We start from the raw sequence: 13,465 nt of genomic DNA on the forward strand, positions 1-13,465 counted from the left end.
CTGGACAAAAGGGCAGCTGTCCACGATGTTGTAGTCTGTCTTATCATTCATGTAATTGCAAGCAAGAAACATAACAGGTTTAGGCAACAGACTGCAAAGAATTAATTAGAGAGGCTGACTGGCTCCCAAGAAGCCATTGCTGTAATCTTTTTGTGTTGTTTTTATTTCTTTTGGGGATATGAAGGGCATGAGAGATGGATTTTTTGTGTTCATTTTATTTCTTTGTTTCATTGATTGCTTGTATGCTGATATCTTTGGTTTTTATTTCAAACCGTGACTCTAAGGAGTGTGGTGACCAGTGACATCCCTCCTGACATTGTCGATTAGATGTGTTGCCATAAAATCTCTCCTTGGTCTGAAGTGCTACTACTATCAGTGATCCCTTATTCGCATGGGTGCTGGCATGCGCGAGCTAACATGCGCCTTGTATTGCGGCGCGCCCAGTCTAAGTATTGAACACAGAAATAGCACCCTCAACTGATGCTGCGCCCTTTGATACAGCGCGTCTTTTGTCTATGTACGTATATACTGTGTATATTCGCATAGGTGTCGGCACGGTGGCCGACTGGTTAGCACGATGGCCTCACAGTGAGAGACAGCATCGGGCGTGGGTTCGACCATCCTGTGTGGAGTTTGCATGTTCTCCCCGTGCCTGCGTGGGTTTCCTCCGGGTACTCCGGTTTCCTCCCACATTCCAAAAACATGCATGGCAGGTCGATTGGACACTCTAAATTGCCCCTAGGTATGAGTGTGAGGGCGGATGGTTGTTCGTCTCTGTGTGCCCTGCAATTGGCTGGCAACCAGTTCAAGGTGTCCCCCGCCTACTGCCCGAAGATAGCTGGGATAGGCTCCAGCACCCCCGCGACCCTAGTGAGGAGAAGCGGTACAGAAGGTGGATGGATGGATGTTTTTTTTTGTGTTTCAGAATTTTGCTGTTAATGTGATACATTAACGGCAACATTACGCTGTCATCTCTCTGTAACCTATATCTTTGTTGCAGTAACACTGCAAATTTCCCCATCGTGGGACTAATAAAGGCCATCTTTATCTTTATGTTCATTGACCAACGACTAAGCGCGGCATCAGATGGGATCCTGCGGAGGAGCATTGGACAGCGTTCTGAGCGCGTGCCGTGGCCAACAGTTTTGTTGGGCTTTGTAAGCATACCTTTACGTGAGCTGGTGTCTTTTCATTTACGGCGCCGCCCCAAGATCTGTGAGCACTTAACTCTGCTCATAGTGGAAAGATTCTTGAAAAGCAGCACGTGCCAAAACAAAGGTCCCTGGCTGTGCACCCATGTGGTCAGGAGAGATGCAGGGACCAATATATTCTAAATTAGTCAAATTAGTAAAATAGTTTTTGATCAAGATGGCGTACAGTATGTTCGTGTTCTCAGCGACCCACTTTGGTGTGTCGGGTTTTCTTCCTATTTCTGGTGAGCTGTGCTTGGCTCATGGACTCGCTAGTCTTTGCTGGACCTAAAGTGTGGCGTTGGCGATTTAGCAGCATTCAAGCATAGTTGAGATAAGACGCTACGGTGACATCCCGGCGGAAATCTTCTGTATCTACACCAGTGGTCCCCAAACTACGGCCCGCGGGCCGGATACGGCCCGCCTCCACATTTGGTCCGGCCCCCTGAACAATACCAGAAAGCATATTGATTTTTTTTTTCACATGTGTATTTGTATTTGATAATAAAGTTGGACTTTTGCAATAAAATGTTCCTTAGTTATGAACTATTTTTATTACTAACAATTAGTTAGTACTTATTTTATACACGCATATAACGTGACATTCTGTTACAACCTTCTGCAGTCTGTGCCCCTATCTGGCAACCCCCAGAAAAAAAATCCTAAACACGCCCCTCTCAAAGAGAGAGCGGAATGATGGTGAAAAGATTAGGTACGAGAAAAATTGATTCAGAATGCAGGGCATTTAACCTGCAGTGGACAAACGATTATTTTTTTGTTCAATGCAAAGAAAGTTTTGTAGTTTGATCTGTCAAGAGGCGGTGGAGGTATTCAAAGAATACGATTTGCGACAACAAGATGAATCCCGTCACCAAGACAAGTATGATAGCTTGCAAGGCCAAATGCGAGCAGACAAACTCTCAAAGCTAAAAAGTGGACTGTTAGCTCAGCAGTATATATTTGTACGCCAAGCTCAGCTGAACCAGTCATCTGTTCGGGCCAGCTTTCGGGTTGCTCAACTGATAGCAAGCAGTGGTAAACCTTTCACTGAGGGAGAGTTTGTCAAGAAATGCATGAACGCTGTCGCGGAGGAGGTGTGTCCCGAGAAGAAAGATGTCTTTAATGGCGTGAGTCTATCAGCGAGTACAATCACCAGACGCATTGAAGAAATCGGGGGTAATGTATATTCCCAGCTGCAGCAGAAGACAAAAGAATTTGCATTTTTTTCATTAGCACTGGATGAGAGCACAGACGTGCAGGACACTGCGCAGCTGCTCATTTTTATTCGTGGAGTTAGTGCAAACTTTGAGATGTGCGAGGAGCTGGCAGCACTCCAAAGTCTGAAAGGGACTACGACGGGGGAGGATATTTTCGGCAAATTGTACCAAACCATGGAACTTGGACCTATTAAGACTGTGCACGGCACAACAGAAAGTTTATGTTCCATGGACTTTTTTTCTGTGAAGAACCTAGAGATGTTTTTGGTTATTATTTATTTAATTAATAGTGTTATTTATTTTCTGACTTTTGTTCTGTAAAGAATCCAGAAGGGGTTATTTGATTGTGGCTTTCTGGAAAACAATACATTTTTACATTTAGGCACTCCTGCAATCATCACACTTTTTCTGTTACAAACTGACCCCGGCCCCTCATCAGAGAAGGGAAAAGTTATGTGGCCCTCACAGGAAAAAGTTTGGGGACTCCTGATCTACACGCTCTCATCATGGCGGGAGCTGCGCCGCGGCAAACGCAGTGGCCAGTGGACAAAGCTAAAAAGGGAGCTAAAACACGCATCGTCACCTACTTGATCCTGAAGTATGGATGTACTATGTTGTGGCGCGTTCAATAGCCATGCTTACTACCAATCATCGGCTGTCCAGGGGCACCTCGACTGCGTTGACGTCCGTGTGTCCGCCGAGAGAGCTTCCCAGAGCTCGCCGATCGGAGGAGCTACACACACCTGCAACTCCCTCCAGGAAAGTGTTGTTAAACGCCCGGTCGTTGACTAACAAAATGTTTAATCCTGATGGAGCCATTTTCTTCACAATGACTTGGATTTCCTTTGCTTGACGTAGACCTGCACCGGCACCGGTGAGAGCAGTGCGATTCTGGAACTATTACCGCCTGATGCAAATACTCTCACGTCAGAGGGAAAATCTCGCAACCCCCCTCGAGATTCTACGAGACGTTAGTGTAAACAAAAATGGCACATGGATAAGGCAGCAGGGGTCACAGATTGTTTCTTGATGGTGGTGCTTGTTTGCACATTATTTTTAGTGGAAAAAAAGTGACACAAAAATGAAAGACGTTTGGCTTAGTAGCTCTGTTGCGCTGCTGCTTCAATTTTCGGTCGCCATCCGCCCACATCACCTTTTTTTATTATTTTAAATCTATTTTTCCTTTCTTTGTCCAATTCACTTTTAATTCCTTTTTATTGACATACAGTGTCCTTGAAGTTCTTAAAAGGCGCTTCCAAATTGAATGTATAATTATTATTATTGTTATTATTACACATAGCACTCACCTCTCCAGAGAAAGCCTGACCATTCAGCAGGTGTTCAGATCCTTGATTGTCTTCACTACCAAAGTGTAGCCGAATCTCCTCCAGACGATGGCTGTACATCATAGGCCCACCAGAAATATTAACCAGATGCTCCTTGTCCAATAGCAGAGAAACATGGCGACCTGTGTTATACATTGTCCCTCTCACCTGGTGAATTAAGTATGAGGAAAAAAGAAGGGGGTCAAAAATATGAATAACATGAATACATTTACACTGGAATACAACTGACTTTGAACTCCGTATAAAATTCTTTATTAAAATGCTATTTTACTTTACTCATGGTGATTTTACAGCAAAAGAGTAAAAAAGGTATGTTTTCAAAATATTGTGTACACAAGAGAATTGGTGGCTGGCTAGCTTTTGTAGTGAGCAGGGACTGCAGTTTGTACATAATTGGCCTTCTTTTTGGGGCCGACCTGACCTGCTGGACGGCCTTCACCCTAACTGGGAAGGCGCCAACACTCTTTCTAGAAACATAGATTATTGTTTGAGCCTTCCATGACTGTTCATATCGGAGCAGGTCGGGTTGCAGGCGAATAGCCTGTAAGGAAGAGTCTGTAAGGCTAGACCTAACCAGCGCTATGCTAGACTTAAACAACACACATAGCTTTTCTTCTAGATTTGAGCGCTACACACCATACGCTGTTGCATCACATATTGATACAATTTCTACTGAGGTGGCAATACATAATGGGTTTAAGCATTCCTTCTTGGTCAGTCATATCAACGACGAGGCGTTCTCTCAAAATAATAGCACTCGAAAGCTGATAAATAACTATCTTATTCCGACCATCGTAATTTCTCGTCGCGTTTATAGTTGCTCGAGGTACCTAGGCAACGCAATCTCATTAACATTATGACCAGTACTCCTGTCGCGCGGAATAATTTTATTGAAACTCGTTTTTTTAAATATTAGATTGCTCTCATCAAAAGCCCTGTTTGTTAATGACCTTATTAGAGACCATAATCTTAACATGATTGGTCTTTGTGAGACCTGGTTAAAACCAAATCAGTTTTTACTGCTAAATGAGGCCTAAAGGAGTGGAAGAGTTTAAACCTGGCTAGTTTTATTCGATGTCCTGCATCTTGTGTCACTGTTATTCTGTGGAATGCTGAGTGTGTGGCTGGTGAAGCTGAACAAAGAAAGTGAAAGAATGTGAAGGTTTGGGAGGTTTTAGGTTGGTGCCTGGCGCAGACAGACACCTCGAGCGGGAAGGGGTCGACAAGAAACTGGACCCTTCAACCACAAGCAGGAGGAGCCACCACTTGAAGAAAGACCAATAAGAGCAAGCTAAAGTTAACTGCAGGATACACATAGCCAATAGAATCATGCCAGGATGCCTTTGTCTCTGTGCCATTTGCATATTGTATAGTATGAATCATTACTGGGCAACTCGGGTAGTACATTCGCTGGTGGCAAGAGAGGTGTAGAGTTGTATTGAGAGGGACCCGAGACCCAGGTGCCATGTAGAAAGTCTGTGTATTGGGAATAAACCCACTTGTGCGTGAAAATGCCGGCTTCCTGATACCTTTCTATTGCAGAACGAGCGCCCATATTGTTGGATGAGTGAGAGTTGGGTAAGGTCGCGAATTGGAGTCAGATTACTAATTTGAGTTTACATTGGGTTAAAGTTAAATTCTAACGTTGATATAAAGCTAAATTCCAACAGGCCTCACCTCCAAACTTCGTGAGCTCACATGTTGCACGCCGTCATAAGAATCTCACAAACAACTTTAATGTCGCTCTGTTAAATGCGCTTGACTCCGTAGCACCTTTAAAAACTAAAACTCGTCCAAAGAGGCTTACTCCGTGGTTTACAGAGGAAAAGTGCATACTTAAACTATCATCTAGGAAGCTTGAGCGTAAATGGCGTGCGACCAAACTTGAGGTTTTCCGTCAGGCATGGTGCGATAGTTTACTAATATACAAGGAAGCACTCAATTTAGCCAAAACCAATTATTTTTCTAGATTAATTGTCTTACATAAAAACAACCTGAAGGATTGTACGACGATTGCTGGCATTATTTTAAACACTTACAGGACAGAAGGTCAATTATTTTATTTAGCAGGTTCATATTTACTCAATATGTTAAACATCGATTAAACAAAAAGTATTTATCAAATGAAAGTAGAAGTACTGTGCATGGATAGGATTGAGTGGGATTGTAGTCATGGTGTTTACTGATTCATTATATTATTCTCATCTGCTAAATTTGTATTACTTAGTTTAAATGTAAGACCTCAAACTTGCACACATAGTATTTTCATGACTTATACTCTCATTCAGAACAAACAGATTCAGTCTGCTCAGGTCAAGCTGATGACAAACCAGATAGCACTTCATGGACAAATACGACAAAACACATTCTCCACATAGGCCATAGACGATACAAACATACCAAGTTGGGCAGGGGAGGACGTCACAGGGACGCTATCAAGAACACCAAAAAACATAATTTGATCTGGGAAAACATACACCACACAAAAACTGCGCACCGACAAAATTACAGGGGAATGTGAGCAGGAGAGACTGCCGCCTGCCTGAGAAGGTTAGCCTTGGACGTGGAACGTGGACCGGGCCGGGGGAAGGAGCAAGGACGACCGATTCAACCTACATGACCCTTGACATAGAAAACCTCCTATAAAATGTGAGGCTGGGCTGAGATCAGCGCGCCATTTTTCGATTGTGCTCATCCGAGTACAGTTTCTTGTGAGATTAAGAAAAAGCCACCCAGATATCTGTCTTTATACTATTTCCTGAACTCCAAAAATCGAAGAAACTAAACTATCGGAACTCTAATCAGTTGTTGTTGAGTCATTATCTGACCCTTTTCTTCTTGACAACAAAAAACGAACACGCATTGGAGTAAGTTTGGCTTTTAAGGTTCATTTACTAAATGTTTCTCATTTTCTCGGTGGCTCAACTCCAACAAACCCTAAATATTTATTTGATACCGTAAGCAATGCTAACACAACAGCAAACAACCTCGGAAAGCTCTTCCTATTCAGCCCACAATTTCATGCAATCCTTTACTCAGAAGATTGAGTGCATTTGTGATGAGATTAAAGACACTTAAAATTCCATTGAATTCCACGATTAATGGTGTTAATAGGGACAGTAGGGCTGATAACTGTCCAATAACCTTATCTCAATTTAAAAAAGTGTCTCTTGAAAGCCTAACAAAATTAGTTAGTGCGGCAAAATCGACAACTTGTGTGCTCGATCCGCTTCCTGGCAAACTAATTTCAGAACTGTTTACGACTCTAGGACCATCTGTTTTAAATATAATTAATCTATCACTTACCACTGGTATAGTACCAGCAGCTCTTAGGACCGCCATTATCCGACTGCGACTTAAGCAACCAAACCTCGACTCAGAGAGTCTCTTCAACTATAGGCCGGTTTCTAATCTTCCGTTTATTGCAAATATTCTTGAAAAAGTCGTAGCGCAACAACTTAAAGAATATATGACTGTGTCAAAGATATTAGGTTGGCATATTATCAAGTTTCAAACTATGCTTACAGGTCATTTCATTGTCAAGTGAACATTGTACCCTTGTTATCCAGTGTTAACTCATTCCAGACTGATACGAAGTAAAGGTGTCTGAGATCCAAGGACACAAACTGAAGTCGCACTGACCGTTATGCGAAGGGTGTTTTCGTTCTGTATGAGTTGCATATTCAAATTGCTTTGCTGCGATACAATAAAAACCACGCGGGAGTAGGAAGCAGGAGCTTCGCCCCTGACTGCAGGGGGCTGCTCCGCGCGAGACACAAAAGACAATCTTGGCTGGTTGATTCATTTTGTTCAGGCTTGTTTTAATAGAAACTTCCCTGACATTTCTTGGTCCTTCGATTGCTGGGTGAAAACGTGTGATCTGCGGTGGACGATTGACGACTACTGAAAACGGCACCATCGTGCAAAGTTCTCTCTTCCAGGAGGCCGGTCCTCGGCCATCCTCCACTGGAGAGAACACTGGCTTCATCCATGAACCACGAGTGTCTCGACCAGCGGAGAGATTGTCACAGGTCAGTGGTTGTATACAACAGGTCTCGGGTCTTTGAAGACCGAGAATGAAGATTTAACTTAGTTGGAAGACTCGGACAGTACAGAATTAACTGTTGTTTTTTTCTGGAAGACAGATTAAGGCATTCCTTTTCTGGTAGAGAGTACAAATGTAGTTGATTATATCTGCTCGGACAGTACAGAATTAACTTAAATTTTTTCTGGAAGACAGATTTAGGGGTTCTTATTTTTGGTAGAATACAGATGTAATTATTACTATATTTGGAGGTGATAATACAACGTTAACAGTTATTTATAGAAGACGAAAATAGTTTTTCTTATTTCACGAGCACAGAACTGATCCATCTGTGTGTATGTATTACTTTTTATTAGTGTTTGCTTGCTCTTATTGGCATCAACTGGGGCACAACATCGATATACCCGCCAGGACATCGTGAACATTGGATATCGATGCGAAATAACCATCACAGAGGAATTTTGCTATGATCGCAAAATTCCCAACGAACTGGCGAGGCTGCCCGGCTCACCGTGGCTGGTCATCGGGACCGGGAGGCGGCGCAGGCGACGCAGAGAGAGGAAGCAGAAGCGAGGCTGCAGGTCCGGTGTCTTGCAACGGCTGCGACGGCAGCCCCATATGCAACCACTACCGAGTCTGCACCTCACCAACGCCAGATCCGTGGTCCACAAAATCGACGACCTGGGGTTACAAATCCTGGGAAACCGCTATGTGCGCGATAGCAGTGTGATCGTCGTCACGGAAACCTGGCTGCATGCAGACGTCCCCGACGCTAGCATCCAGCTGGCCGGGCGCTCGCTACATCGCGCGGATCGGACGAGAGACACCGGTAAGAGGAGGGGCGGGGGGCTCTGTGTTTACGTGCATGAGAACTGGTGCGGCGATAGCACGATCGTCGAGAAGCACTCTTCCCCCGACATCGAGTTCATGTCCGTTAAATGCCGGCCTTATTTTCTCCCGAGGGAGCTAACGGTAGTGATTGTCACAGCTGTTTACATCCCTCCCGACGCTAGCACTAGCACAGCGCTCTCGCTACTCGCGTGCGTCATCAATAAACATCAGCGGGCGCACCCTGATGGCGTCCACATTGTAGCGGGAGACTTTAATAAAGCCAATTTAAAGACTGTACTCCCAGAGTTTCACCAGCATGTCAAGTGCCCGACGAGGGGAGACAACACTCTCGACCATGTGTACTCGAACATCAAGCACGCATACAGAGCCCTCCCACTCGCCCCCCTCGGCCAGTCAGACCACCTGTCCTTGCAGCTCGCACCTGCGTACACCCCTCTCAGGCGCAGATTCAGGCCTACCACAAAGACTGTGAAAACCTGGCGTGACGACGCCATGAGTGAATTACAGGACTGCTTTCATGACACAAACTGGGACCTCTTTGATCATCAGGACCTTGATGTCTACACGCATTGTGTACTGGACTACATCAAGTTCTGCATGGAAACTGTGTCCCAACAAAAGACTATACGGACCTTCCCAAATGCGAAGCCCTGGATGTCCAGCAGGGTTCGCGCTCTCCTCAAGGCCCGTGACGCTGCCTTCAGGTCAGGCGACAAAGCCCAGTACAGGGTGGCTCGTGCTGACCTGAGCAAAGGCATCAAGCTAGCCAAGGCAACCTACAAGGGGAGGCTGGAGGCCCACCTTGCCAGTAACAGACCATGGGAGGTGTGGCAGGGTCTACGGAGCATCACCAACTTCCGTGGCAGCAGCACGACCTCTGTAGACCCGAGTGCATCGCTGGCAGAGGAGCTTAACTGCTTCTTCGCTCTCTTTGACTCGCCCCAACCGTCACACCCTCGCACTTCAAGCTCCAACTCCCCCCCACTCATCGTAGAGGAACACGATGTGAGGCGCGCGCTCCTGGCGGTCAACCCCAGGAAAGCTACTGGACCCGACGGAATACCAGGCAAGGTCCTCAGAGCATGTGCCCACCAACTGTCACATGTTTTCTGCAGGATCTTCAACCGCTCCCTGGCTCAGGCAGTCATCCCCTCCTGCTTGAAAACTTACACCATTATTCCTGTCCCCAAAAAGTCACCAGCCGTCCACTTGAATGACTACCGTCCTGTTGCTCTCACACCAGTCATTATGAAGTGCTTCGAGAGGCTGGTTCTCCAGCACATCAGGGACTGCCTTCCTCCCACTCTGGACCCCTACCAGTTTGCATACCGGGCTAACAGATCCACTGAGGACGCCATCGACACTGCTCTGCATGTTGTACTGGGCCACCTGGAACAACAGCGGAGCTATGCAAGGATGCTCTTTGTGGACTACAGCTCGGCATTCAACACGATCATCCCAGACATCCTCGTCGCCAAACTGGACACTCTCGGCCTCCCTGCCCTCACACGCATCTGGATTAAGGACTTTCTGACCAACAGACCCCAGACTGTGTTGCTCGCCCCTACACGTCCTCCACCCTCATGCTGAGCACCGGTTCCCCCCAAGGATGCGTGCTGAGCCCTCTCCTGTACGCCCTCTACACCTACGACTGCAGCCCGGCCCACGGCAACAACACCATCGTCAAGTTTGCTGACGACACGACAGTGGTCGGTCTGATCTCGGAAGGTGACGAGACAGCCTACAGAGAGGAGGTAAAGAGACTGACAACTTGGTGCAAGGACAACAGACTGCACCTTAACTCTGCTAAAACAAAGGAGATTGTCGTCGACTTCAGGAGGAACAAGACGCTGCCGCCCCCCCTCTGCATCGAAGGCGTGTGTGTGGAGAGGGTCCACACGTTCAAGTTCCTGGGAGTACAGATCTCCGATGACCTTTCTTGGAGTCACAACACCACAGCAGTGGTAAAGAAGGTCCGCCAACGTCTGCACTTCCTGAGAGTCCTCAGGAAATTCAACCTGGACAGGAAGCTGCTGCTGGCCTTATACCACTCGTCCATCGAGAGCCTGCTGACGTACTGTGTCTCCACCTGGTACAGCGGCTGCACTGAGGCGGACAGAGTGAGGCTCCAGAGGACAGTCAAAACAGCGCAAAGGATTATTGGCTGCCCTCTCCCCTCGCTGTCGGACATCTACACCGCCCGGTGCCTCAGAAGGGCTCTCAACATCGTCAAAGACAATACCCACCCAAACTCACACCTGTTCGACCTGTTGCCCTCTGGCAGGCGCTACAGATGCATCAAATCAAGGACCAATAGACTGAGAAACAGTTTCTTTCCGAGAGCCATCTCCATACTGAACTCTCACACACACACGAGACCACCCTAACCTTGCAAAACAGCATTGTGATGTGTTTCTATATGCCCTATTCAGTACTGAATTCCATTGCACGTTTTTTTTTATTTATCTAATTTATATATTTGTCTGTATTATTGTTGTATTGCACTGGAGAGGGGAGCCCTCTAATCTCGTTGCACACTTGAGTACAATGACAATAAAGGGATTTCTATTTCTATTTCTATTCTATGTATGTGTATTGTATGAATGTCCAACGTTTTAAAACTGTGACCGAGGGTTGTGAGAATTTTAAATAAAAGAAAAATGTCAGTTAGCTTCTAGTTTGTAGCTGTTCAGTGTTGAGAACTGTGTGTGTCGTTTTGTGGGCCCGTGTATACGTTTGTGTGTGTGTCTGTGTGTCTAAATGTCAGGAAGAGTGATAAAAGTGGTTGGAATTATGCTAAAAGGATGAAGCAGAGATAAAATGGAATCAATGATTAGTAACCAACAAAAGGCTACTTATGAGTGATGAGATCTTATTGAGAAAAATAATTCCAAAAGAAATCAATAAAGGGGAAGATTTGAGGAAATACATTTATTCCAATTTGAAAATAAAATAAAATAACTTTTACGAGAAGAAAAGAGATAGAAAACTTGCCTGATGTGCGTTTTATGAAAAGATTTAACCCAGACGCCTAGGCTGATTTAGTAATATGAGTGAAGATAAGCAAAGACGAAGAAACAGGAGTGAGAGAAAAAAAGGAGGAAATGCACCAGCCGAGGATCAAAGAGTAAAAAGCTCTGTGAAGATGTCCCAAGTAGGGGGAGGAAGTCAGAGAGAGAGTTTGGTGTTTGAAGAAGGTGTGACTTGAACAAATGAATGAGGATGAGAATTAGGTTTTGCTTTAAGGGTGAATTGAAGAAATAAATATTTTATGTTTCATATTTCAGTTGATGATGTTTGTATTAAGGTAGACCAGAAATGGAATGAAATGCAGATAGAAATGACACAGGAAAAAATATGGTAATTTGGTTAAAAGGGCTATAATTTTCACTAAAGCAGAGAAGAAATTAGAGACTACAAATAACATTGATGTGTACTTGTTCACTTTGAGGTAGAACTGGTTGAAGTAAAATGAGTCACAAAATTAGGAAAATAGGAAATAAAATAAAATGAACATGTTTTATGATAAGAAATTTGTGAATAGGTGAAAATAAAAAAAATACAGGCTTTTCAAATAAAACAATTTAAATTGGCCGACTTGTCAAATGGAAGAGAAAATCTTATGCACAAAAGTATGAACGGGTTGAGCAGAAAAAGAGAGAAAAATAAATAAGCAGAAAGTCCTGTTATAAACATTACTTTTTCAGGACCAGTCGTGATAGCAACGGAGGATCACGTGACGTAAAAAACAAACATAAAAAGCAAGTGTGGAAGCAGTTCTACATTGTGCGTTTTACTTATTAAGCCGTGATGCACTGACACAATTGTACCTTAATATCAGCGTCAATAAGCAAGGGCGGATTGAAACAAACGTCAAAACTTTAAAAGGGCACATTATTATTGGACGTTGCATTTGAAGAAGAAAAAAAATAGGACGGCAATAAAATATTAGAAGTAGCTCACAATAGAGTCTGTTCGAGCAATGACATGCAACACATGGTTAGTCTAAAAGGGACAACAAAATTTACCGGAAAGTGGCAGGAAAAATATGGATTTTCTGGAAATGTTGACAACTGTGAAGAATTAGATAGACTTCTCAGTAAATTGTCTCTTAAAGACAAACAGAAGAGAAAAGATGACACCCACGGTAAACAGTGGTTTTGTTGCAGAGCCCTTCTAGATAGGGCGAGACAAATTCAAGGTCGTAAGAGTGCAGAAAAGAAAAAGAAAGCGGATAACGATTTGACAACTACCGTTATTAAATCAATTGGTCAAGACCGGACTGTGACACAAGCAACACCAAGTCACACTCCAAATAAAAATGCGGAATCTGATAATATGATGCCAAAGACACACAAACAACAGTTATATCCGTCTTTGCCATCATATCCCCAAATTGCAGGTGAAATACCTAATGAACAAACAGAATGGAAAAAATCATACGAATCAAAACATGATAAGTAATAAAGGAGTGGAAGAGTTTAAACCTGGCTAATTTTATTCGATGTCCTGCATCTTGTGTCACTGTTATTCTGTGGAATGCTGAGTGTGTGGCTGGTGAAGCTGAACAAAGAAAGTGAAAGAATGTGAAGGTTTGGGAGGTTTTAGGTTGGTGCCTGGCGCAGACAGACACCTCGAGCGGGAAGGGGTTGACAAGAAACTGGACCCTTCAACCACAAGCAGGAGGAGCCACCACTTGAAGAAAGACCAATAAGAGCAAGCTAAAGTTAACTGCAGGAAACGCATAGCCAATAGAATCATGCCAGGATGCCTTTGTCTCTGTGCCATTTGCATATTGTATAGGATGAATCATTA

General features: G+C 44.4%; 1 protein-coding gene across 20 annotated transcripts in view; it reads right to left on the reverse strand.

The window, feature by feature from the left end:
- Window positions 1-13,465, reverse strand: part of ca10a (carbonic anhydrase 10 (inactive)a) — a 211,321-nt gene that overhangs the window by 116,588 nt on the left and 81,268 nt on the right. For all 20 annotated transcript variants that reach the window (XR_015840588.1, XR_015840590.1, XR_015840594.1 and 17 more), the window contains exon 4: window positions 3,715-3,900. Coding sequence is in view for 13 of the 20 variants with exons in the window: in XM_088287355.1 (XP_088143481.1) it covers window positions 3,715-3,900 (186 nt within the window). In the remaining 7 variants the exon portion in view is untranslated. The remainder of the gene's footprint in view (window positions 1-3,714; window positions 3,901-13,465) is intronic.

The sequence above is a fragment of the Idiotropiscis lumnitzeri genome, unplaced genomic scaffold, assembly GCF_059441095.1.
Source record: "Idiotropiscis lumnitzeri isolate Australia: NSW breed Sydney's pygmy pipehorse unplaced genomic scaffold, RoL_Ilum_1.0 HiC_scaffold_40, whole genome shotgun sequence".
NCBI classification, from domain to species: Eukaryota; Metazoa; Chordata; class Actinopteri; order Syngnathiformes; family Syngnathidae; genus Idiotropiscis; species Idiotropiscis lumnitzeri.